This window comes from Pristis pectinata, chromosome 6, assembly GCF_009764475.1.
Source record: "Pristis pectinata isolate sPriPec2 chromosome 6, sPriPec2.1.pri, whole genome shotgun sequence".
Taxonomy (NCBI): Eukaryota; Metazoa; Chordata; class Chondrichthyes; order Rhinopristiformes; family Pristidae; genus Pristis; species Pristis pectinata.
Genome location: NC_067410.1, coordinates 6779661 through 6807424, shown reverse-complemented (window position 1 = coordinate 6807424; position 27764 = coordinate 6779661). Strand labels below are relative to the sequence as shown.

Here is a 27764-nt window from a genome sequence, read left to right as displayed (position 1 = left end):
AAACCGGAGCACCCAGAGGAAACCCACGCATTCACAGGGAGAACATGCAAACTCCACACAGGTAGCACCAGAGGTCAGGATTGAACATGAGTTTCTGGCACTGCAGGGCAGCAACTCACAAGGTCACAAGACAAGGGAGCAGAAGTAGACCATTCGGCCCATCGAGTCTGCTCCAAAGAAAAGAAAGGGAAAAAGAGAAACAAATGAGAAATGGGGGAATGTCCATGAGAGGGAGAGAGAAAAAAAACTATTCCTTTCTAGCCCCAGTTTCCGGCCTTATCCCCATATCCCTTGATACCTTGACTAATTAGATAACTATCTATCTCCCCTTAAACGCCTCCAATGATCGGGCCTCCACTGCTGTACGTGGCAAAGAATTCCATAAATTCACTACCCTCTGGCTAAAGAACTTTCTTCTCAACTCTGTTTTAAACCTGTACCCTCTAATTCTAAGATTGTGCCCTCTGGTCCTGGACTCACCCACCAAGGGAAACAGCTTGGCCACATCTACTCTGTCCAGTCCTTTCAACATTCTAAATGTTTCTATGAGGTCCCCTCTCATTCTTCTGTACTCCAGTGAGTACAGTCCAAGAGCCGACAAATGCTCATCATATGTAAGCCCTTTCATTCCGGGAATCATCCTCGTAAATCTCCACTTACTGTGTCACTGTGCCTTCCCTACTCTCTGCTCTTAGTGATTTGGAACTGGAGGTGAAATTTAATCAGCCCCCTGCAATAACCTTCCACCTCCTGCCAGCTTCTGTAGAGCCACAGGTCCTGTAGCCTTGAGTTACTACAGGACTGTAAATCGAACACTTAACAGTCGTGGTGAAGTTTTTCTCATTCATCCTCGGGACCTAGGCATCACTGGCAAGGCCAGCATTTATTCCCCATCCTTAATTGCCTTTAAGAAAGTGGTGGTGAGCCGCCTTCTTCGACTACTGCTGTCCTTGCTGGTGAAGGTTCTTCCACATTGCTGTTGGGACGGATTTCCAGGATTTCATGCCAGCAACAATGGTAGGCCAGTGAGAGACTTGCAAGTCAGGATGGAGTGCAGTTGGAATTGGAATTGGAATTGGAATTGGAATTGGAATTGGAGTTGGAGTTGGAGTTGGAATTGGAATTGGAATTGGAGTTGGAGTTGGAGTTGGAATTGGAGTTGGAATTGGAATTGGAATTGGAATTGGAATTGGAGTTGGAGTTGGAGTTGGAGTTGGAGTTGGAGTTGGAGTTGGAGTTGGAGTTGGAGTTGGAATTGGAATTGGAGTTGGAATTGGAGTTGGAATTGGAATTGGAATTGGAATTGGAATTGGAATTGGAGTTGGAATTGGAATTGGAATTGGAATTGGTTTATTATTATCACTTGTACCGAGGTACAGTGAAAAACTTGTCTTGCATCCCGATCATACAGGTCAATTCATTACACAGTGCATTGAGGTAGTACAAGGTAAAACAATGACAGAATACAGAGTAAAGTGTAACAGTTACAGAGAAAGTGCAGTGCAGGCAGGCAATAAAGTGCAAGGCCATAACGAGGTAGATTGTGAGCTCAAGAGTCCATTTTACCGTACTGGGGAACCATTCAATAATCTTATAGTAGTGAGATAGAAGCTGTCCTTGAGCCTGGTGGTACGTGCTCTCAGGCTTTTGTACCTTCTGCCCTATGGGAGAGGGGATAAGAGAGAATGTCCAGGGTGGGTGGGGTCTTTGATTATGTTGGCTGCTTTACTGAGGCAGCGAGAAGTATAGACAGAGTCCATGGAGGGGAGGCTGGTTTTTCGTGATGTGCTGAGCTGCGTCCACAGCTCTCTGCAGTTGCTTATGGTCATGGGCAGAGCAGTTGCCGTACCAAGCTGTGATGCATTCAGATAGGATGCTTTCTATGGGGCGTCGATAAAAATTGGTGAGGGTCAACGGGGATGTGGCAAATTTCTTTAGCCTCCTGAGGAAGTAGAGGCTCTGGTGGGCTTTCTTGTTTGTGGCATCAACGTGGTTGGACCAGGACAGACTATTTGTAATGTTCAATCCTAGGAACTTGAAGCTCTGAACCTTCTCAACCTCAGCACCGTTGTAGTTAAGAGCATGTGCACCGCCCCCCCCTTCCTGAAGTCAATGACCAACTCTTTTGTTTTGCCGACATTGAGGGAAAGGTTGTTTTCATGGGAGGGGAACCTGTAGGTGGTGGTGCTCCCATGCATCTGCTACCCTTGTCCTTCTTGACAGGAGCGATCAGGGGTTTGGGAGGTGCTGATGGACTATCGTGGGTGAGTAACTAGTGCATTGTGCAGTTGGCACACACTGCTTCATCAGCTACCGGGGCTGGAACTGTGCTGTGTAAACCTCCGTGTCTACTTGAACCCTCGCTGTTCTGGAATGTTGTTTCTGACGTAGCCAAGAGCCAATGTCACCGCCTTGTCAAAGTTGGTATCGGTGGGCACAGGGTGAAGCTGGAGGTTAGTTCACTCTCTTTCACCTTGGAGGCCTGATCAAGGGACAACACTTTATGAGCATCTCTAAATGAATTGGGTTGTTTTAATCCAGCAAATGTTGAGGTCAGCTAGCCTAACTCTCTGTCCAGAATGCCTGAAACAAGGCGACAGAATGCATATATGAAGAGAGAAGATAGCTTGACTTGGAAAAAGCAGGCCCATTACAGAAACGTGGTTGCAAGGTGATGAGTGTGAATTAAATATCCAAGTGTATCAGGTAATACAGAAAGATAGGCAGGAAAGTAAGGGAGGTGGGGTGGCGCTCTTAATTAAGGATGAGATCAGGGTGGCAGTGAGAGACGATATAAGATCCAAGGAGCAGAATGTTGAGTCCATCTGGGTAGAGATTAGGAACAGTAAACGGAACAAATCACTGGTGGGAGTTGTCTATAGGCCACTGAATAATAACATTACAGTGGCACAGGCAATAAACCAAGAAACATTTGATGCATGTAAGAATGGAACAGCAGTTGTCATGGGGGACTTTAACTTGCGCATAGATTGGGCGATTCAAGTTGGTCGAGACAGTCTTGAGGAGGATTTCATAGAATGCATCCGTGATAGCTTTCCTGAACAGCATGTTAATGAACCTATAAGGGAAAATGCTATCTTAGATCTGGTGCTGTGTAATGAGACAGGTGAAATTAATGATCTTGTAGTTAGGAATCCTCTTGGAAAGAGTGATCATAGTATGACTGAATTTCTCATACAAATGGAGGGTGCAGTAGTTCAATCTAAACCAGTGTATTATGCCCAAGCAAGGAAGACTACAACAGGATGAGGGAGGAGTTGGCTAGCGTAGACTGGAAACACAGGTTATATGGTGGGACAGTTGAGGAACAGTGGAAGACTTTCACAGTGCTCAACAAAAGTATATTCTAGTTAAAAGGACAGTAAGGAGAGCCAGCCTTGGATAACTAAGGAAAGAAAGCATCAAGCTAAAAGCTCATGTGTACAAAGTCACCAAGAGTAGTGGGAAACTGGAAGATTGGGAAAACTTTAAAAAGCATCAAAGAACCACTAAGCAAGCAATAAGGAAAGGGAAGATAGATTTTGAAAGTAAACTGGCACAAAATATAAAAACAGAGAGTAAAAGTTTTTACAATTATATAAAGTGGAAAAGGGTGGCTAAAGTGAACGTAGGTCCCTTGGAAGATGAGAAGGGGGAATTCATATTGGGTAATGTGGAAATGGCCAAGGCCTTAAACAACTATTTTATGTCGGTCTTCACGGTGAAGGACGTGTCTAACATACCAAAGAGAGATGTTATGGATACGATGGGAGGTGAGGACCTTAATATAATCGCTGTCACTGAAGAGGTAGTGATGAGCAAACTAGTGGGCCGTGAGGTAGACAAGTCCCCTGGTCCTGATGGGATGTATCCCAGGGCACTGAAAGAAAGGGCAGAAGTTATAGTAGAGGCCTTTGTGGTAATTTACCAAAATATTCTGGACTCTGGGCAGGTCCCGGCAGATGGAAGACAGTGAATGTCACACCACTGTTTAAAAAAAGGATGGAGGCAAAAGGCGGGTAACTATAGGCCAGTTAGTTTAACGTCTGTAGTTAGGAAAATATTGAAGCTATCATTACGGAAGAAATAGCGAGACATCTGGATAGAAGTGGTTCCATCAGACAGACACAGCGTGGATTCAGGAAGGGCAGGTCCTGTTTGACAAACTTACTGGAGTTCTTTGAGGTTATAATGAGTGCATTGGATAGAGGGGAACAGGCTGATGTTGTATAACTGGATTTCCAGAAGGTGTTCCATAAGGTGCTGCATAAAAAGACTTATCCATAAGATAAGGATGCATGGTGTTGGGGGTAAGGGATTAACATGGATAGAGGATTGGTTAACCAATAGAAGGCAGAAAGTTGGGATAAATAGGTGTTTCTCTGGTTGGCAATCAGTGGTGAGCGAGGTGCCACAGGGGTCGGTGCTGGGCCTGCAACTGTTCGCGATATACATGAATGATTTGGAAGATGGGATGGAGTGTAGCATATCTGAGTTTGCTGATGACACTAAATTGAGTGGAAGAGCAAATTGTGCAGAGGATGCGGAGAGTCTGCAGAGAGATATAGATAAGTCAGTGGACGAGGGTCTGGCAGATGGAGTACAATGTTGGTAAATGCGAGGTCATCCACTTTGGAAGGAAAAATAGCGGATCGGATTATTATTTAAATGGTGAATGATTGCAGCATGCTGTTGTGCAGGAGGACTTGGGAGTGCTTGTGCATAAATCGCAAAAGGTTGGTTTGGAGGTGCAACAGGTTATCAGAAGGCGGATGGAATGTCGGCCTTCATCGCTGGAGGGATTGAATTTAAGAGCAGGGAGGTTATGCTGCAACTGTACAGGGTACTGGTGAGGCCGCACCTGGAGTACTGCGTGCAGTTCTGGTCTCCTTACTGGCTTTGGAGGTGGTGCAGAGGAGGTTCACCAGGTTGATTCTGGAGATGAGAGGGTTAACCTATGAGGAGAGATTGAGTCACCTGGGACTATACTCGCTGGAATTCAGAAGAATGAGAGGGGATTTTATAGAAACATATAAAATTATGAAAGGGATAGATAAGATAGAGGCAGGAAGTTTGTTTCCACTGGTAGGTGAGACCAGAACTAGGGGACGTAGATTCAGGGGAATAGATTTAGTACAGAGATGAGGAGAAACTGCTTTTCCCAGAGAGTAGTGAATCTGTGGAATTCTCCGCCCAGGGAAGCAGTAGAGGCTACCTCATTAAGTATATTTAAGACACATTTAGATTTTTGCATAGTAGGGGAATTAAGGGTTATGGGGAAAGGGCAGGTAGGTGGATCTGAGTCCACGGCCAGATCAGTCTTGATCTTATTGAATGGTGGAGCAGGCTTGATGGGCCAGATGACCTATTCCTGCTCCTATTTCTTATGTTCTTATGTTTAAACCAAATGATCTCTCTCTACACTAGAGCATAAGGATCAGAAGCAGGAGTGGGCCGTCTCTGCCCTTCAAACCTGCTTCATCACTCATCAAGATCATGGCTGAAATTTTACCTCAGTGCTATTTTCCTGAATTCTTTGGAAATAATAATTTGCTTCCTTGCTTGTAAAAGTCTACTTTCTCTTTACAAGAATCCCTCACAGGAGAGGTGACCAATCTTCAAGTGGTTGAAAGGCAAAGCACTCGGATTCGTGTCAGTTGGGTTGGTTTCTCCAGAGCGACGGCGTACAGGGTCACATGGATGCGAGCGGATGGTATGCGTCCCTCTTTGTTGGCTGTCTGGGTCTGTGAGACTTGTGGATGAAGTGCATGAAGATCAAAAGCTTCCAGGCTTCTTTCACTCTGGGTTGTATTGAGTTGTATTGGATCCACAGCATTATTAGTTGGCCTAACTGGTCAATGCTTTACATGAGTTTCTTCCTCAGCTAATCCCCTCAACGTAACCTTGCTATCATTATGCCCAAACACAAGGAGTTGCATCCCCTTTTGCTTTTCACTTTGACCACCATTTCCCCACTCTCTGGGTAAGGATATTTCATCTGTACTCTCTGTTGAATTTATCAGTATTAATACTGGTGTCCCCAATAATTGGAAAGATTTTCTCTGCACTCACCCTGTTGAACCGTTACACCATGGTAAGAACCTCTGTTATGTCATCTCCCCAGTCTGATCCACTCTGGAGAGGACAACCCTGGCTTGTTCACCTTTATTGAACATGTAACATTACAGCAGAGTACAGGCCTTTCGGCCCACGATGTTGTGCTGACATTTTATCCTGCTCTAAGATCTATCTGACTCTTCCCTCCCACATAGCCCTCCATTTTTCTATCATTCATGTGTCTACCTAAGAGTTTCTTAAATGTCCCTAATGTATCTGCCCCCACAACCTCTGCCAGCAGTGAGTTCCACGCACCCACCACTCTGTGTAAAAAAACTTACCTCTGACATCCCCCATATACCTTCCTCCAATCTCCTTAAAATTATGCCCCCTCGTGTTAGCCATTTTCACCCTGGGAAAAAGTCTCTGACTGTCCACTCGATCTATGCCTCTTATCATCTTGTACACTTCTATCAAGTCATCTCTCATCCTCCTTGTCTCCAAAGAGAAAAGCTCTAGCTCACTCAACCTTTTCTCATAAGACATGCTCTCCAATCCAGGCAGCATCCTGGTAAACCTCCTCTGCACCCTCTCTAAAGCTTCCACATCCTTCCTATAATGAGGCGACCAGAACGGAACACAATACTCCAAGTGTGGTCTAACCAGAGTTCTATGGAGCTGCAACATTACCTCGCAGCTGTTGAGCTCAATACCCCGACTAATGAAGGCCAACACACCATACGCCTTCTTAACAACCCTGTCGACTTGCACGGCAACCTTGTTCACCTTTCCCGATGAGTGTATCCTCTTTACTCTACATCGTCCCTATTCGGGTCGCACACCAGGACAGTTCTTTATTCCCCACCACCATGGCAGTTTGGGAATACAGATATAAGAAAGAAACATGGAATAAAAAGCTACTGTGAATAATGGCGACCATAAGACTACCTAATTAACTTAACGTACATTTAGTTCACTATTATCCTCAAAAGGAAATCTACTGTCCGTACTTAGTCAGGTTCATATGTAACCCCAGACCCACAGCGATGAGTCTTTACTGAAGTGGCTCTGCAAACTATTCAGTTCAAGGAACAAGTATCATGCATAATAAACATAGGTCTAACCAACAACATTTATATCTGGTAAACCAATTAAAAATCTGCAATACAGTCACGGTGAGTCAGAATCTGTTGGGATTCAGATATTTCTATCTCCAATAATTTTATATTTGAATATTTAATATTTGAAATACATAAAAAAAAACCACTCAGGTTTTGTCTTTGCATTGCTGCCAAGTTGCTTGCAGCAGCATCCTGGGGAATAATCCTCAATTCCTGGAGATTCCGGGGAAACCCTGAAGGGTTGGCAACCCAGTGGAGTCAAAAAGGAAACCCTACTTGATCTTGGTGTCCCTCTGATCCTGGACACTTGTACATCTCTGATATTGTCCTCTCCTCTATTCTTATGCAATAGAATGCCTCTCCTAACCCTCTCCACCTCTCTCTTTCTTTAATAGACTCATTAAAACTTACCTGACCAACTATCACCCTTTGTGAGTTTGTTGCCAAATTTTGCCTGCAAAACACTGTGGGAATGCTTTTGCACCTTGAAGGCCCTATATAAATGCAAGTTGTTGTTGTCGACACATACTCTTTGTGTTTCATTCTTCTGTTGCCCAGGCGTCAAGGACAGTAGGCTCGTCAGCAGTGGCACCACCTCGTTCGTCATTGATGGCTTGGAGCCCAACAATGTTTATGCAATTGAGGTTTCGCCATTAGTGGGATCCAGAGAAGGGAATCCAGTGACGGTGACTACAAAAACCAGTAAGTGGTTAGGTGCCAGGACATTGTTGATAATGTTGACGCTGGGAATAAGAAAAAAGCAGCAGGAGTAGCCCTGTGACATCCTAAGCTTGCTGTTTTTCAGTAGGATCTACCACAAAGCTGCATGTGTTAGCACTATTTCACACACCAAGTGCAGATTTTCATTTGTATTCACTGCTTTTGTTCTATAATGGATTTTATGTCCTCAATATATCCCAAGCACTGCAGCCAACGAGGCACAGTTAGGTAAGATTTAGAGGGATATGGGCCAAACCTGGATATGAATCGCCCCATCATAGGAAAGATGTGGAGGCTGTGGAGAGGGTGCAGAAGAGGTTCACCAGGATGCTGCCTGGATTAGAGGGCATGAGCTAGAAGGAGAGGTTGGACAAACTTGAGTTGTTCTCCCTAGAGCATCGGAGGCTGAGGGGGACCTGATAGAGGTTTTTAAAATTATGAGAGCTATAGATAAGGTAAACTGTCAGAATCTTTTCCCCAGGGTAGAAATGTCAAACACCAGACATGCTTTTAAGATAAGATAAGATTTCTTTATTAGTCACATGTACATCGAAACACACAGTGAAATGCATCTTTTGCGTAGAGTGTTCTGGGGGCAGCCCGCCAGTGTCGCCACGCTTCCGACGCCAACATAGCATGCCCACAACTTCATAAGCTGTACGTCTTTGGAATGTGGGAGGAAACCAGAGCACCCGGAGGAAACCCACGCAGACACGGGTAGAACATACAAGCTCCTTACATACAGCAACCGGAATTGAACCCGGGTTGCTGGTGCTGTAAAGTGTTATGCTATCCGCTACACCACTATGCCTGCCCACAGGTTAGAGGGGTGAGGTTTAAAGGCAACATGAGGGGCAAGTTTTTTACGCAGACGGTGGTAGGCACCTGGAATGGGTTACCGGGGTCAAGGTGGAAGCAGGCAGTTTGGTGGAGTTTAAGAGGCTTTTAGACAGACACATGAATGTGAAGGGAATGGAAGGATGTGGATGATACACAGGAGGAGGACATTTAGTATAAATTGGCGTCAAGATTGGCACAACATTGTGGGCTGAATGGCCTGTCCAGTGTTCTATGTTCTATGTTCTAAGACACAGGCAAATGGGACTAGTTCAGGTAGGCAACTTGGTCAGCATGGACAAGTTGAGCCGAACTGCCTGTTTCCATGCTGCGTAACTCTATGACTCTATGCCTGTGTGGAGTTTGCACCTTCTCCCTGTAGCTGTATGAGTTTCCTCTGGGTGCTCCAGTTTCCTCCTACTTTGCAAAGATATGTGAGTTGGTTGAGTCATTGGCCACTGTAAGTTGCCCCTAGTGTGTGGGTGGGTAGTAGAATCTGCAGGAGAATCAAGAAATAAACTGCTGGAGGAACTCAGCAGGTCAAACAGCATCAGTGGAGGCCAGTGCTCATGCAGGGTCTCGACCAGAAACATCGACTATCCCTTTGCCTCCACAGATGGTGCTTGACCCTCAAAGGGAAGGTAAAGTGGAGAAGTGTGGGTTCATGCACTTCGTTAAGAGCAATCAATAGGCAGGTCATTGTTGAAGTGGAGAGAGGTAGTAAATGAGTGAAGTTCAGAGGGATCTAGGAGCTTGAGTGCATGAATCACAAAAGGTTAGCAGCCCAGTCCAACAAGAAGGCAAATGGCCTATTGGCCTTTACAGTGAAAGGGTTGGAGTTTAAGTATAGAGAGGTTTTATTACAGTTGTAACACGTGTTGATGAGGCCACGCCTGGAAAACCGTGCACAGTTTTAGTCCCCTTTACCCACCAAAGGGTTAGTAGCACTGGAAGTAGTTCATCAGACTAGTTCCTGGGATGAAGGAAAGTTTCCTGAGGGCAGGCACGATAGTGTAATGGTTAGCATAACGCTCGACAGCACCAGCGACCCGTGTTCAATTCCAGCCACTGTCTGTAAGGAGTTTGTACGTTCTCCCTGTGTCTGCGTGGGTTTCCTCTGGGTGCTCCGGTTTCCTCCCACATTCCAAAGACGTGCGGGTTAGGAAGTTGTGGGCATGCTATGTTGGCGCCGGAAGCGTGGCGACACCTGTGGGCTGCCCCCAGAACACTCTACGCAAAGACACATTTCACTGTGTGTTTTGATGTACATGTGATAAAGAAATCTTTATCTTATGAGAGGGTTGTCCTATCAAGAGAGGCTGGACAGTTTGGCTCTGTATTCCTTGGAGTTAAGGAGTAGGAAGGGTGACTTTATTCAAACACGTAAGGTCCAAAGGGACTTGACAGGGTAGATGTTGAGATGTTCCTACTAGTGGGGGAGTCACAAACAAAGGGGCCGGTCATTTGAAACTGAGGTGCATGGAAACTTCTCTCAGAGGATGGTGAATCTCTGGAATTCTCGGCCCTGAGGGTGGTAGAGGCCAGATCATTAGGTATATTAAAGGTGGAGATAGATAAATATTTGAAAGATCGAGGAATTGTGGGTTCTGGGCAACTGGGCACAGAAGAGAATTGAGGCCAGCATAGATCAGCCACGATCATTCTGAATGGCAGGGGTCTGTTGGTCTACTCCTGCTCCCGTGCTCTTGGGTTCTTTGTCCTTATGGGTGGGAGGTTCAGGGGAGATGTCAGGGGGAGGTTTTCCACCCAGAGAGTGGTTGGTGCATGGAATGCACTGCCTGGGGTGGTGGTGGAGGCAGATACGTTGGACAGGTTCAAGAGTTTGTTGGATAGGCATATGGAGGAATGTGAGATAGAGGGATATGCGGGAGGAAAGGGTTAGATAGTGTGAAGGTGGTTTGAAGGGCGGCACAACATGGTGGGCCGAAGGGCCTGTTTTGTGCTGTATGGTTCTGTGGTTCTTAGTTGTTCTTAAAATGGAACTACAGAATGCTTTGTGTTCACGTAAAGGATTCGATAGACCTTGGTTTAACCTCACCCAAAAGTCAATGCTTAACAACAGTGCGGTGCTGCCTTGTACAGACTAGACATATGTGCACATATCTGTGGTGTGAGATGTGAACCCATAACCTTCAGTAGCAAGAGTGCTACCCTCTGAGCCATTGCTAATAGCCAGCATCAGTCAGGCATAGAACAATATAGTAAATGTAGGAATATTGGGAAGGATGTGCAGCCTTTGGAGAGGGTACAGAAGAGATTTACCAGGATGCTGCCTAGATTAGAGGGTACGGAGAGGTTGGACAAAGTTTTCTTTGTTTTCTCTGGAGTGTCGGAGGCTGAGGGGAGACCTGATAGAAGTTTATAAGATTATGAGAGGTATAGATAGGGTAGACAGTCAGAATCTTTATTCCCAGGTTAGAAGTGTCAAGTAATAGAGGACGTGCATTTAAGGTGAGGGGGGAAAGCTCAAAGGAGATGTGCGGGGCAAGTTTTTTATTCAGGAGGTGGTAGGGATCTGGAAGGGGTTGCCAGGGGTGGTGGTAGAGGCAGAAATGATAGTGCCATTTAAAGGGCTGTTAGAGACATAAATATGCAGGGAGCAGAGGGATATGGATCATGTACAGGCAGAGAGGTTTAGTTTAATTTGACATCGTGTTCAGCGCAGATTTGTGGCCTGTTCCTGTGCTGTACTATTCTATGTTCTATGTCTTGGTTGGTGTCCAGCCTTGAGAAAGAGAGGGAACAAAAGCCACATTTTCTGCTTCCAAGTAAATTTGGACATTTTGATATTTATGACTAACATATCTCTGTGTCTTTTTATAACAAGATTCCCTTGTAGGAGATGTGACCAACCTGCGAGTGAGTGAGATTCGAAGGAACACACTCCTGATCACATGGACCACTGTAGGCAGGGCTTCGGCGTACAAAATCACCTGGAAGAGTGCTGATGGTGGGTTTAATGTTTCACCGATGTTGCAGAGTATGTATCAGGTGGTCACCGACTCCCTTTCATCCTTGCAGTTGCCCAGTGCCAGACCTTCCATTCTCAATGAGGTAGTATGAGGCCTATTTTCTCAGGCTAATAATCTAGTAAAAAAGAGTTCACATCCTGAGACTTTGATGGGATTGCTCTGTGAACCAGCATTGACTTGATGGACTGAGTGGCTTTCTTCTGTGTCATGAGAAAAACAAAATATAAATAAAAGAATGATCCTGGGAATGAAAGGCTTAACATATGAGGAGCGGTTGATGTCTCTGGGCCTGTACTCGATGGGGTTCAGAAGGATGAGGAGGGGGATCTCATTGAAACCGACCGGATACTGAAATGAGTGGATGTGGAAAGGATGTTTCCATCAGGATGAGAGTCTAGGATCTGAGGGCACAACCTTAGAATAAAGGGACGACCCTTTAAAACTGAGACGAGGAGGAATTTCTTCAGCCAGAGGGTGGTGAATCTGTGGAGTTTGTTGCTATAGAGGGCGGTGGAGGCCAAGTCATTGGGTGTGTTTAAGGCAGAGATTGATAGATTCTTGATTGGGTTGAGGGTTACAGGGAGAAGGCAGGATCATGGAGCTGAGAGAAAAAAATCTGGGTGGTGAATATCTGGACCGAGCTGCCAGAGGAGGTGGTGGAGGTGGAAACACTTACAATGTTTAGAAGACATTTGGACAGGTACTTAGATAGGAAAGGAATAGAGGAATATGGGCCTAATGTGGGCAAATAGAATTAGTGTAGATGGGCATCACAGTTGGCATGGACAAGATGGGCCGAATGTCCAGTTTGCTGTACAATTCTGGGACTCTATGAAATGGAATGTCAATATCTGGCATGCATTCTTATTTTAACAGTAGTTAAATAGACAAATTGTTTTCCGACGGCTACACTGTGGTGTTTGTACGTCTTTTAAGATTGATCCGCAAATTATTCCAGGATGGATTCCTTATGTTACCTTTAATGGTTTCCACTATCGGATATAAAGCTGCCTGGCATTCCTGACTTGATTGTTGACGTCTGCCACACATGGCCACACTCACTTTATGTAAATCAGCCTATAATTTTGTGTAAATTACGAAGCTAGAGGTAATATTTTTGAATTTAAGATTGGTTCCTATAAATTTCTGATGAAAGTTCTGTGTAAATGTTTGAAGCAAAGTAGAGGCTTCACTTAAGGATAAGTTTGGCCCAGTGCCTCACAGAATCCAAACTTAAGTCGTTAAGTGGAACCCCTACTTCGTTTCATGAAGTAACCCAGCTTATATACAATAAGGTGTTCAAAGTAAAGTGACTGTGCTACCACCGAAGGTTGTGCTCCAACCCCAATTTACAAAATCCATTTCCTCCTGTGAATTTCTTCCCCGTGCAAATATCCCTGCTGTCTGTCTGAATAAAGTTGCCAATTTTCACTGAAGTAGTGGCATACACAAGCAGTAAGATGATGATTAAATATTTGCTGATATTTTGAAGACAGTTAAATAATATTAATTACAATGAATCATGCTTATATTTGTTCTTGGAGCAGAGCAATGACAAACTTTACATGCCAGCATAAGATTATGCATAATTTATGTTTATGTTTATTTATGATTGTTATGTTTGCAATGTCCAGTGCTACTGCTGCTGCAAAAAGCTAATTTTTATGGAATTTGTACATAGAACATAGAACAGTACAGCACAGAACAGGCCCCTCGGCCCACAATGTTGTGCTGACATAGCTATTCCCTCCTGCCTACAGAATGCTCATATCCCTCTATTTTCCTCTCATTTGTGTGCCCAAGTCCCTCTTAAAAGCCCCCAATGAATTTGCCTCCACCACCCCATCAGGCAACACATTCCAGGCATCCACCACTCTCTCAGTAAAATACTTACTCCTCACGTCTGTTCTGAAACTACCCCCTCTCACCTTAAGTGCATGCCCTCTGGTATTGGATCACTCAATAATGGGAAAAAGATATTGCTTGTCCACCCTATCTATGCCCCTCATAATTTTATACACTTCCAACAGATCACTCCTCAGCCTTCACCGTTCCAGAGAAAAGAGCCCAAGTTTGTCCAGCCTCTCCTGATAGCACATGCCTTCTAATCCAGGCAGCATCCTAGTAAACCTCCTCTGCACCCGCTCTGAAGCCTCGACATCCTTCCGATAGTGAGGTGACCAGAATTGCACGCAATACTCTAAATGTGGCCTAACCAGAGTTCTTTCAAGATGCATTAGAGACACCCTGGGTTTGTATGCCCATGATGGTAAACTTGAACTTAAGCTAAGCTGAAAAACAGGCCCCAGTGCTCTGAGATAAGATAAGATCTTTATTAGTCACACGTACATCAAAACACACAGTGAAGTACATCTTTTGCGTAGAGTGTTCTGGGGTCAGCCCGCATCATCAGTACACATGAGCCACGTGACCTCAACTGAGCGGCCTGGGATTCGTTGGTTGGAGTTTGGTAGGGTTGGCCAGAGAGGGGACAGGTGCAATATCATGGGCTGAAGGGCCTCCCCTGTGCTGTACTGTCCTGTGTTCTAGGTGTTAGCTCGGACAACCTAGCCCAATTAATTAATAGAAGAACTTTTTTTGCCAGTGCAGTATGGTGCTGCTGTGCTTAGAGCCTCCGCAGCATGTTGTAAGCCTTTAGTCAAGCCAAAGCCCTCATTTTATGTTGCATTTAGGAGTGATTACATCCCTAAGGGCGCCGCTTCAATGCAGGTTTTTATTTACAGTCAAATTTTTATCCTCCATTTCAGCAATCGAAGAGAGCAATGTGGTGAACGGCGATGTCAAGTCATTCGAAATCAAGAAGCTGAAACCTGGGACCGCTTACGCTATTCGAGTCACCCCCATAATGGGAAGCAGGGAAGGAATCCCTGTCACCATCATGGCAAAGACCGGTGGGTACTTGGTGACCTCTGTAGGGTTTAGGGTCGGGAGTGTACGGAGACAGGTGTTACACTGGACGTGCTCTCCCTCAGCACAGACCCAGAGCAGGAGAACCACAGTACTTCTCACCAAGACTCGAACTGAAACATCAGCCATCCCTTTGCCTCCACAGATGCTGCTTGACCCGCTGAGTTCTTCTAGCAGTTTTCTTCGCTCCAATTTCAGCATCTAGTCTCTTGTGTCTCAGAAATATTTACAGATATGAAGTTCCTCCTCAGTCACATGTTGTAAACCTGGTTGAATAGTGACGTTCAAAACTCAGGATTATTTCTTCCTGGGGTTACAAGCGCCCGATTTATGGACACCCCCGTACTTACGGTCGAGTGTTTGGGAGACCGATGGGACGGATTTGCCAGCTGCTGCGGGACTGCGGGCATCTTCTGCTGGGTGGGAACGGGGCTTTTCCGTGTTCGTTCTGGCCCCATATTACCCCCCCCCCCCCCCAAGCTGCAACAATCAGGGGCTGGGTCGAACGAGCAGAGTCGGGAGAACTGAACAGACTCGCCCGCTCACTCACTGAGTTCGTGAGGCCGGCTGGCGGCCACTCTTCCCGCGCCTGTGCACTCTCTCGTCACTGTTGTTGCCGTGATCCTCTCCCACACACTGTTCATTTCCGACTCACCAACAGTTTGGGATACAAACAGTTCTCAGGAACAGAACCCTTTCATAACCTGGGGACTCCCTGTAATGTATTGAGTTGTGATCTTGGGCAAATTTAAAATTAAACGTGGAATGATACAAGAACGTAAGAAGTGATGACGGGAGTAGGCCATTTGGCTCCTTGATACTGCTCTGGCTTTTATAAAGATCATGGCTAATCCTGTGCCTCAGGTCAACTATCCTGCCTGGTCTCCAAAATCTAACAAAGTAAGCAAGGAAATGAAAACAGAAAATGCTGGAAACAATCAGCAGCAACTGTGGAAAGAGAAACAGTTAATGTTTATGGTCAACCTGTTTCCCTGTTAACTGTTTCTCTTTCCACAGATGTTGCTGAGTGTTCCCAGCATTTTCTGTTTTTATTTCAGATTTACTAGTGCATGCGTTTTTGATTTTCAAAGTAAGAAAGGAGACCACTCGGATTGTGGTTGAATGTGTTGGGGCTGTTATTGTGGACAGGAGTGTTCTGGCTGGTAACTTGGAGTGTGTGTCCTCCTCTGTTCTGGATGCAGCATTGTCCGAAAATGACCAGGTGGACGGAGTCAGTGATGTTCGGGTACTTGAAGCTCGCAGTAATGTCCTCCGTGTATCTTGGGTTGGTGTTCGTGGAGCCACTTCGTACAGAATCAGCTGGAAGCGCAGTGAAGGTGAGTCCCGCTGGTGGCCATGTTCTCAACAAAGGTCTCCAGCTCTGCGTTTCCTCTTCAAACCTTCCCTTCCGCCTTTAAGAGCTTCCTTAAAACCTTCTTCATTGAGCAAGGGATGTGGTAGTGCAGTAGTTAAGTTACTGACTGAGTAACCAAATTTTTGGGTGATCAATCAGAGACAGGAATTCAAATCCCACCATCACTGGGAAATTTAAATTCAAGTTATGAAATGAATTTGCAATTTGGCAGTAAAAGTTTGGCTCGGTCACCATGAAACTACTGGACTGTCATAAATATCCATCTGGTTCACTATTGTTCTTCAGGGAAGGAAGGATGTTATTATTGCCCAGTTTGACACTGGACCCACCAATGAGTTGATTGTTAACTTCTGCTGTGACTCAGGGGCAAGTAGGGGCAGTCTACAAATACAGGTGTGATCAGTGACATCTTCATCATTTGAGGGAAAAAGCCAAGCTTCAGGTGAACTATCGTAATATTTTTTTGTGACTTGGAGTTGACAATGCTCGTATCAAATCATAATAACTTATTTCATACAGCATTTCCGACAAAGGACATCTGTCTTGGATTCCACAGTTCTTTGTGGTGAAAAAAATCTAAAAACCATGATCCCCTGAGAAAAGAAATTCTTTTTCATCTCTGTCTTAAATGGCGAATGCCTTGTCCTGAGGCAGATACCCCACCAAGGGAAACACAGAACAGTACATCACAGGAACAGGCCCTTCAGCCCACGATGTCTGTGCCAGGCATGATGCCAAATTAAACTACTCCATTCTGCCTGCACGTGATCCATATCCCTCCACTCCCTGCATATTGATGTGTCTATCTAAAAGCCCCCTGAACGCCACTATCGTATCTGCTTGACTAACACCCCCGGTAGCCCGTTTCAGGCACCCACTACTCTCTGTGTAAAACAAAACCTGCCCCTTTAAACTTTCCCTCTCTTGATAAGAGGCATAGATCGAGTGGACAGTCAGAGGCTTTTTCCCAGTGTGACAATGGCTAACATCAGGGGACATAATTTTAAGGTGATTGGAGGAAGGTATAAGGGGGATGTCAGGGGTATGTTTTTTACACAGAGGGTGGTGGGTGCATGGAACGCACTGCCGGCAGAGGTTGTGGGGGCAGATACATTAGGGACATTTAAGAGACTCTTAGATAGACACATGAATGATAGAAAAATGGGGGGCTATGTGGGAGGGAAGGGTTAAATAGATCTTAGAGCAGGATAAAATGTCAGCACAACATTGTGGGCTGAAGGGCCTGTACTGTGCTGTAGTGTTCTATGTTCACCTTAAAGCTATGCCCTCTAGTATTCAACATTTTTACGCTGGGAAAAAGATTCTGACTGTCTACCTATCTATAACTTTATAAACCTTTATCAGGTTTCCCATCAGCCTCCGACGCTCCAGGGAAAGCAATCCAAGTTTGCTCAACACCAACTACCCTATCAAGCCCCTCTTGCTAGGAGTGGTTGAGTTGAATAGCTTGGGCAAAGAGGATCTGCTGATAGGGTGTGGTGAAGCAATTCAATTGAATGGTTCATTGAATCAATATGCCTCAGGAGTCCATTCAGAACATCAGCAATTCCATCAGTGTTATCCCACCTCTTTTCCTGTAACCCTGCTTATTCTAACTCATAGTCATCAACATTTTCATTTTTTTTGCCACTTGCCTGCATTAGGGGTTTCTTAGGGTTGCCAATTAACCCACCAGCATGTGCTGGGATGAGGGAGTAAAACCAGATCATCCAGCAGTCACATGGAGAATGTCCAAACTCAACACAGGCTGAGGTCAGGATCGAACCCAGACTGCTGGACCCATGAGGCACCAACTGTAAATGGGTACAGCTTCCATTCCTATAAACCAGTCATGATCTTGTATATCTCTCAACCTTCGTCATTCTAATGACAACCCCAGCTACTCCACTGCGTTTAGTAAACGTCTTCTGTAGTTCAGTTTAACATTGTGGGTTCTTGGTGGTGGTGCTTGAGGCCAAGGCACCAGGCAAACTCCACTTCAAGTAATAATCTGAGCTATTCAGTGTCCACCTGACTGAATAGGTGGGACCGCCCTTCATTTTCATCCCAATATGATTACTCCCCAGTATTGTAAAAGAGACAAGAAGCTCAGTAGGTCAGGCAGCTTCTGTGGGGAGAGAGTAGAGTCATAGAGTTGTACGGCACAGAAATGGGTCCTTCGGCTCACCATGTTCACGCTGACCCTTTTGTCCATCTACGTTAATCCTAGTTACCCGCATTAGGATCAATATCCTTCCATGCCTTGCCTGTGAGTGCCTGTCTAAATGTCTCTTTAAGCATAATGATTGTACCTGACTCCGCCACCTCCTCTGTCAGCGAGGGACAGGCATCAACTACTCTCTGGGTAAAAACTTTCCCTATTAAATCCCCTTTGAAACTCCTTCCTCTCAACTTAAACCTGTGCTCTCTTGTTTTTGATATCTCTACCATGGGGAAACACTTTCTAACTACCCTGCCTATGCCTCTTATAATTTTATATACCTCAGTTAGGTCACCTCTCTGCCTCCTTTGCTCCAGGGAAAACAAGCCCAGCCTATGTAATCTCTCCCCATAACTAAAGTCCTCCAATGCAGGCAGCATCCTTGTGAATCCCCTCTGCACTCTGTCCAGCGCAACCACATTCCTCCTACAGTGGGGTGACCAGAACTGCACACGGTACTCCACGTGCGACCTACCCAGCATTTTGTAAAGTTGCAACATAATGTCCCGACTTTTATATTCTGTGCCCTGACCTATGAAGGCAAACATGCCATATGCCTTCTTCACCACATGATCTACCTGTATTGCTCCTTCCACACAACCACAGACTTGAACCCAAGCACCATCTGTTCATCACCATTCCTTAGCTCCCTACCATTTACTGGAAATGCCCTACCCCCGTATTTGTCTTCCCAAAATGCGTCACCTCACAATTGTCAGGATTAAATTCATTCTGCCAGTGCTTCACATAACTTTCCATCAGATCTGTGTCCTGCTGTATCCTTGGACAACCTTCCTTGCTATCCACAGCGCATCTGACTTTCTGTCATCTGCAAACTTACTAATCATGCCTCCTGCATTCACATCCAAATCATTAGCATACACCGCAAATAGCAGAGGTCCCGGCACTGATCCCTGTGGCACGCCACTGGTCACAGACTTCCAATCAGAAAAGCAGCCTTTCACCACCTCCCTCTGCCTCCTATCACCGAGCCAATTTTGGATCCAATTAGCCAGCTCGCCTTCGATGCCATATGCTTTAACTTCTCGACCAGCCTCCCATGTGGGACCCTGTCAAGTGCCGTACTAACGTCCGTACAGACAACATCTGCCTTCATCAGTCTTCGTAATTACCTTCTCAGAAAACTTAATCAAATTAGAGCTAGTATTTCCCCCACATAAAGCCGTGCTGACTATCCCTGATCAGCCCCTGCTTTTACAAGTGTACATAAATCCTATCCTTAGGATCTTCTCCCAAAATTTCTCTACTCTCTGGCCTGTAGTTACCTGGCTTATCATTTACAATACTCCAGTTTTCTGGTATCTCACCTTGGCTAACGAAGATGCAAGAACCGTTGTCTGGGCCAGCCATCTCCTCCCTTGTTTCCCATAGCAACCTGGGATAGGTCTTCTGTGGCCCTGGGGATTTATCAGCCCTTGTGGGTCTCATGACATCTTACACCTCTTCCTTCTTAATACTGACCTACTCCAGGTTATCCACATATCCCTCCCTGAACTCACTATCTTCCATGTCCTTCTCCTGGTGAATACAGATGAAAAGTATTCATTTAGAACCTTGCCCACATCCCCTGGCTCCACACATAGATTACCCCTTTGGTTCCTAAGGGACCCACTCATTCCCTGGCCACCCTTGAGATCCTGAATTACTTATAGAAGATTTTGGGATTCTCCTTAATATTACTTGCCAAGGAGGTTTCATGACCCATTTTTGCCCTCCTAATTTCTTTCTTAAATTCTCTCCTACATCCTTAAGTTCTCTGCTACTACATTTTCCTCAAGAGATTCCCTCGATCATTGTTGCCGTACCTGCCATATATTCTTTCTCCCTGATCAAACCTTCACTATCATCTGTCATCCAAGGTTCCCTAATCATGCCATCTTTACCCTTCGCCCTTCCTGGAACATGCTAGCCCTGAACTCTTGCTAACTCTCTTTTAAGAGATTCCCACTTGTCAACTTCATTTTACCCACAAGCATCTACACCAATTTACTTTCTCCAGATCCTCTCTTATTGAAATCAGCCTTCCTCTATTTCAAGAGCTTAACTTGAAGACCAACCTTATCCCTTTCTGTAACTCGCTAAGCATATTATCTACCATATTTTGCGCATCTTCCGCAGTTACAGAGAAAGTACAGTACAGGTAGACAAATAAAGTGCAAGGGCCACGATGAGGTAGATTGGGAGATCAAGAGTTCATCTTGTAGCGTATGAGAGGTCCACCCAAGTGTCTGATAACAATGGGATAGAAGCTGTTCTGCAGTTTAGTGGTTCTTGCTGTCAGGCTTTTGTATCTTCTACCCAATGGGAGAGGGGAGAAGAGAGAATGATGAGGTGGGAGGTGTTATGTTAGCTGCTTTCCTGAGGCAGTGGGAAGTGTAGACAGAGTCAGTGGACGGGAGGCTGGTTTGTGTGATGGACTGGACTGCGTTCACAGTTCTCTGCAATTTATTGCGGACTTGGGCAGAGCAGTTACCATACCAAGCTGTGATGCATCCAGATAGGATACTTTCTATGGTGCATCTATAAAAATTGGTAAGAGTCATCAGGAAAATGCCGAATTCCCTTAGCCTTCTGAGGATATAGAGGCATTGGTGTGTTATCTTGGCCATAGCATCACAAGTTGGAGTCTGTTTCAAACTGTGATCTTCTGATCCCATCAAAACCAAACTGACTTAAAAAGCAACGTATAAACTGTAGATACGAGCACTAACTAGATGAGGGAACCCCGAAGTTATCTTGAAAATAACGAACATCTCTTGTTTGCCCTCAATGATTTCAGGAGGACCTGAGACCAGCAAGGTTGTATCTGGAGATATAAGCACCTTTGATATTGTGGATCTTGAAGGTGGAATTAATTATCTCGTAAAAGTTGTTGCACTGATCGAAAATCGAGAAGGACGCCCTGTAACAATCACTGCAACTACCCGTAAGTCACTTACAGTTCTGATGCTATTCCACACTTGATCATCGTTTCTCTCATTCAGCTTATCATACCTGTTTCTACTCTCCTCTCGCCTGCAGTCCTATATCTTCCTTTATGTAGTATTGGTATTGGTTTATTATTGTCACGTACCGAGGTACAGTGAAAAACTTGTCTTGCATACCGATCGTACGGGTCAATTCATTACACAGTGCAGTTACATTGAGTTAGTACAGAGTGCATTGATGCAGTAAGTACAGAGTAAAGTGTCACAGCTACAGAGAAAGTGCAGTGCAATAAGGTGCAAGGTTTGTACAGTTCTCCTTTGAACACAAAAGATTAAACCAGGACCAAATCAAGTGTCTCAGCACGTGAGTGGTTTAACAGAGCAGGAAGTAGAGAAACTTCTCGCTGTCTCACGCGAGCCAGTGATGAGAGGTGATGGATTCACACTCATTGGCAAAAGAGCTGGATGAGACAGGAGGAGAATTTTTTCAGTTAGAGAGTTGTAAGGACCAGCAAAGAGGATAGAATTGATTTCATAACATGGTTGAATGGGACTTGGACGGTCACTTACAGAAGAGGAGCTTACACTGCTACAGACACAAAGCAGGAACGTAGGACGGAGCATGGCTGGTCTTTCAAAGAGCCTGGTTGGCCAAATATCTTCCTGCTAAACTTATGATCCCAAAGCATGGCTGATCTGCACTTGGACTTCTCCTCACTGCCTTGTTTCCATACACCATAACAAACAATCAAAAATCTTTCCATGCACATTTTGAAGTTTTCCATTGTTTGTAAGGAAGAAAGAGCAGGAAAGAGATGGATGACAAAAATAATGAAGCGGCCTTTTCTCTGGTCTCTGTTTCTTTTGCTGTTAATATTGAATTGAGTGCATTGAGGTAGGACAGGTAAAAACAATAACAATACAAAGTGTCACAGCTACAGAGAAAGTGCAGTGCAATAAGGTGCAAGGTCACAACAAGGTAGATCGTGAGGACAGAGTCCATCTCATCGTATAAGGGAACCGTTCAATAGTCTTATCACAGTGGGGTAGAAGCTGTCCTTAAGTCTGGTGGTACGTGCCCTCAGGCTCCTGCATCTTCTACCTGATGGAAGAGGAGAGAAGAGAGAATGACCTGGGTAGGTGGGGTCTTTGATTATGCTGGCTGCTTCACCAAGGCAGCGAGAGGTAAAGACAAGAGTCCATGGAGAGGAGGCTGGTTTCCGTGATGTGCTGGGCTGTGTCCACAGCTCTCTGTAATCCAAATTCTTCATAAAACCTGCAGCAGTAACTGCCTCAACTGCCATGTTTACAGCAGCAAGTAAGTGGCTCCTTTGATGTTCATTCATTGTTGAGTGAGGAGAGAGGTGTGCATGTGTTCTTGAAGATCTGGACAGGTGAACAAGCATTATCGAGGGGGAAAAGAGGTAGGCAGGGATTGTCGCAGGAGTAGAGAGGTGTACAGACATTGTCAAATGTTATCTGAAGCCATCATCCTGCATCTGCTATCTCTGCCCACAAAGACCAGCATATTCCCAGATTTGAATATACACCCTTCACCACAATAAAGGAGTGCCACTGATCACCGTCAGAGATCTGGCGGCATCTCTGTGCCCAGTTTTAAAATGTTCTGTTTTCCAAATGGAACGTTTCTGTGTTCTCACCCTGCCCATTCCCTACCCCACTACTCTGTGTTGTTTGCTTTAACCTGTTGGGGGTCTTTCCTTTGCATTGAAACTGCAGCCGCAGTCGAGCGTCCACTGGGAACAGTCGGGAATCTGCGGACCATCGGCTCAACGACGAAACGGATTCAGATTGCCTGGAGCAGTGTGCCAGGAAGCACGGGATATCGGATCTACTGGAGACTGGCTGAGGGTAAAGTGTTCAGTGTAATTACTGTGTGACATCGCCAGGGGAATTATAAAGCTCTGGTTAGGTCACATCTGGAGTATTGCGTTTGCCTTTGGTCTCCTCATTATAGGAAGGATGTGGAGGCTATGGAGAGGGTGCAGAAGAGGTTTACCAGGATGCTGCCTGGATGAGAGGGCATGTACTATAAAGAGGATTGTTTTCTCTGGAGTGGCAGAGGCTGAGGGGAGACCTGATAGAAGTTTATAACAGTATGATAGTATGAGAGGCACAGATAGAGTAGACAGCTGGTATCATTTTCCTAGGGTCAAAATATCTAATACCAGAGGGCATGCATTTAAGGTGAGAGGGGGAAAGTTCAAAGGGGATGTGCAGGGTGGGTGCCTGGAATGTGCTGCCAGGGGTGGTGGTGGAGGCAGATATGATAGAGGCATTTAAAAGGCTCAGTTAGGCACATGAATGTGCAGAGAGTGGAGGGATATGGACCATGTGCAGACAAAAGGAATTAGGTTTGATTAGCTTAATTAGTTCAGTACAACATCATGGGCCGAAGGGCCTGTTCCTGTGATGTATTGTTCTGTGAATTCAATGGGCAGGCAACCAGATCAATGGTCCCCATTAACCAGCCATCATCAGCAGGGGTCAGCGTGCTGGTGAGAATGCAGTGACTGGATTTGTTTCCGATGCTCACTCAGAATTATCTTTCCCAGACTCCAAACTTGAGCTTTTTAACTTTCTAGATTTCTTCTTCCTTTCCCGATCAAGTTCATGGTTAGGGGTTCCACAGGCTGCCATTCCACTTTGCCAATCCTTTACTGTCTGTAAGTTCTTTCTCTCAGTAGAGGCATCACCACCAATCCCAAGCGTATCTGCCACTGGACATTTCCACATTCTTTTTTCCTGGGAGTTACTCCTCCTCGGCAGGAACCTGCTGATCCTCCCAGTCCCTTGCTCAGGAATACAACAACAGAGTTTTGACCAGACTTTCCATGAACGGTATGGCCCAGTAACATGCACTGAGACATTGGGGCCACCTGCATGTCCCAGAATGGTAAAATCTTAGAAAGAGGCATGGGGACATTCAAACATGTTCAAACAAGGGAGTAGACCATCTGGCCCCTCAAGCTTGCTCTGCCATTTAGTAAATTGTGGCTGATCTGATTGAAATCTCAACTTTGCATTTCTGTCTCCCCGTGGCAACCTTTCATATCCTTGCTTATCAAGAATCTACCTACCTTTGTCCTAAAATACACAAAAGTCTCGCCTTCCACATCCCTTTGAGGAAGAGAATTCCAAAGACTCATAACCTTCCAAGAGAAGAAAAAATGCATTAAATGGGCAACCCCTATTTTTAAACAGTGACTCCTAATTCTACACTTTTCCACAAGTGGAAACATCTTTACCACTTCCATTTTATCAAGATCACTCTGTCAGGATCTTACATGTTTAAGTCACTTTTCTGAATTCGTGGAGTTGGAGATCAGAACAAGGTTGGTGCAGTCACTTTGAAAGAGTAAAACAATTGGTCCCACTCTCTATTCTTTCTCTGTAACTTCCTCCACTGTGTTTTAAGCCACCTCCCTTTTTCAGGCTAGTATTTGATCGTCTCTACCATCCCTTCAGTGAGAGCATTAGAACTCAGAGCAGACAGGGTTATACGGTCCCTCCAGCCTGCTCCTCCTGATCTGGTTTTGGCCTCCACTCCACTTTCCTGTCTGGAGACACCAGAGACTGCAGAGGCTGGAAATCTGGAGCAACACACAAGGGAGCTGGAGGAACTCAGTGGGTCAGGCAGCATCTACGGAGGGAAATGGAGAGTAGATGTTTCAGGTTGAGACCCTTCATCTGGACTCCAGATGATGGGTCTAGATGGATAGATCTAGAGCAACAGCTGGAGGAACTCTGTGGGAAGAAAGAATTAGTTGACGTTTCAGCTCGAAACCCTGATCAGGACTAATTCCTTTGCCCCCGCAGATGCTGCTCGACCTGCTGAGTTGCTCCAGCCCATTGTTTGTTGCTCCAGATTCCAGCATCTGGTGTCTGGATAGAGCTAAAGTACAGCTGAAGGATCTTGATTTGAAATGTCGACTGTCCATTTCCCTCCATTGCTGGGGCCTGACCCGCTGAGTTCCTCCAGCACTTTGTGTATTGCTCCATTTTCCTGTCTGTTCCCTGTCACTCTCATCTCCCCCACAGTCCATAAGTCTCAGCCTCGAATAAATTCACCAACTCCACCTCCATATCTCTTAGCGATAGCAAATTCCACAGATTCACAGCCTAGAGAAGAAATTTTTCACTTCCATCGTAAATTGGCAAACACTTGTTCTGAACTGATGTCCCCTGGTTCTAGATTCCTCCCGGACAAAAAAGCTCGGCATCTAAATCAGAACCTCTCATTCCTCTAAACTACAATGATGAAAGATCAGATCTGCTCAGCCTTTCCTCATGTCATTCCCCTCATCCCAGGACTCCTGATGAAACTCCTCTGAACTGTCTGTAATGCAAGGCCATCCTTCCTGTAGTAAGGGGACCAAACTACTCCAGCTGTGGTCTCACCAATGCCCTGTACAGTTTTAGCAAAACTTTGCTATTGATTTACTCCATGCTTCTTGCATTAAGAAGAACTTGCTGCATAAATGAGTCACTGCTCTTTTCTTCTACATTGTTTCTAGGTTTCTTTGCCAACTTCCTTAAATCCATGTGTTCTTGTTTCTGATTTTACCACCACTGCAAACAATTTCTTCTTTTCACCTTATCAAGTCCCAATGATTTTGAACACGTCCATCAGCTCATCCCTTAACCCACAAAATTGGTAAACTGGAAAATTGGTTTATTATTGCCACATGTACTAAGATACAGCTCTTGCCATCCCATACAGATCATTTCATTACAACAGTGCATTGAGGTAGTATCATGGTAGTGTAGCGGTTAGTGTAACGTTATTACAGTGCCAGTGACCTGGGTTCAATTCCGGCCACTGTAAGGAGTTTGTACGTTCTCCCCATGTGTGTGCATAGGTTTCCTCTGGGTGGTCTGGTTTCTTCCCACATTCCAAAGATGTATGGGTTAGGAAGTTGTGGGCATGCTATGTTGGCGCCGGAAGCGTGGCGACACTTGCGGGCTGCCCCCAGAACGCTCTACGCAAAAAGATGCATTTCACTGTGTGTTTCGATGTACATGTGACTAATAAAGATATCTTGTCTTATAAGGGAAAAGCAATAACAGAATGCAGAATAAAGTGTTACAGTTACAGAGAAAGTGCAGTGCAGGCAGACAATAAGGTGCAAGGCCATAACGAGGTAGACTGTGAGATTAAGAGTCCATTTTATTGTATTAGGGGACTGTTCAATAGTCCCCTAATTCAATAGCGGGATAGATACTGCAGATGCTGGAAATCTGAACTAAGTATTATAAAAATGCTTAGCAGATCAGATAGCATTATGTGGCGGGGGGGGGGGAGAGAGAGAGAGAGAGAATTTATCAGAGCAGTAGACATACATCAGATGAGGTCTGATTCCAGAATCTCAGTTTTTCCAGCATTTTCTATTTAGCTTCTCTACTGTAAGGGGACAATCCTAATTTCTCAGTTCTCTCCACTAACTGATGTCTGAGTCCCTGGTACGATCCTAGTAAACTTCTGCTGTACCCTGTCCAAGGTTTTGACATCTTGAATTCTGATGCTCAGAATTGGCTACTTGTCTCCAACTGAATGTAAATCAATGTGTCTCACTCACTAACTGACACAAACACACACACAAAAGTTGAAAGTAGACTTTGTTTAGATCATGCTTAGGAAAAATATTTATTGAATAAGATTCTGTTTCATCCACAGGAGGGCCAGAGAGCGATCGACTGGTTTTAGCAAACATCAACACATTTGACATATTGAACCTGCAGTCTGGGAAGAGTTACGTCATCAGAGTCTCCTCACTTTTTGGTGATCGAGAAGGAACTCCTACCACGATCACTGCGACTACAGGTCAGTTAACGAGGAATGAAGTGATTAATTGCTGGTACATTTACTGACAATTTGATTTAATGTTGCTTTATTTCTATGTGCTTTTCACAATCTTAGGACTCCCCAAAGGGCTTTGCAGTCAATGAGGATCTTTTAATGTGTAGCCACTGTTGTCAATGTAAGAAATATGACAGCCAATTTGCACACATCAAGGTCCCAGAAACCCCAATCTGGTCACAACTAGGAAATTGGCACAATGATGCAGTTAGTAGAACTGCTGCCTCACAGCACCAGAGACTCGAGTTCAATCCTGACCCCAGGTGAAGTCTGTGTGGAGTTTGCACGTTCTCCCTGTGACGATGTTGACTTTCCCAGGTGCCCCCATTTCCACTCGCATCCAGAAGACACCTGTAAATTGCCCTTAGTGTGTAGGTGTGCAGAGTCTGGGAGGAGTTGATGAGAATGTGAGGACGTTAAAAAAATGCGATTAGTATGAGTGGGTAGTTGAGGGTTGGCATGGACTTGATGGGCCAAAGAGCCTTTTTCCATGCAGTATGTCTCTGTGGTTCTAATTGTGGTGGTTGAGATATTAATGTGAGGTTGGATAACAAGGATAACTAGCATGATCTTTGAAATAATGACATGGATATTTTTTACATTCACCTGGGAATCCAGAAATTGCCTCCATTTAACATCTCAGCTGTAAGTGGCATCTCCCATAGCACTGGAGGGTCAGCCTG

At 45.1% G+C, this 27764-nt stretch overlaps 1 protein-coding gene across 1 annotated transcript in view; it reads left to right on the top strand.

Moving 5' to 3' along the window:
- The window catches only part of col7a1 (collagen, type VII, alpha 1), a 352219-nt gene that overhangs the window by 121878 nt on the left and 202577 nt on the right, over positions 1-27764 (top strand). The window contains exons 19-26 of the mRNA XM_052017565.1: positions 5591-5713; positions 7737-7880; positions 11584-11706; positions 14497-14640; positions 15859-15993; positions 21053-21199; positions 22941-23072; positions 26899-27045. Coding sequence (XP_051873525.1) covers positions 5591-5713; positions 7737-7880; positions 11584-11706; positions 14497-14640; positions 15859-15993; positions 21053-21199; positions 22941-23072; positions 26899-27045 — 1095 coding nt within the window. The remainder of the gene's footprint in view (positions 1-5590; positions 5714-7736; positions 7881-11583; positions 11707-14496; positions 14641-15858; positions 15994-21052; positions 21200-22940; positions 23073-26898; positions 27046-27764) is intronic.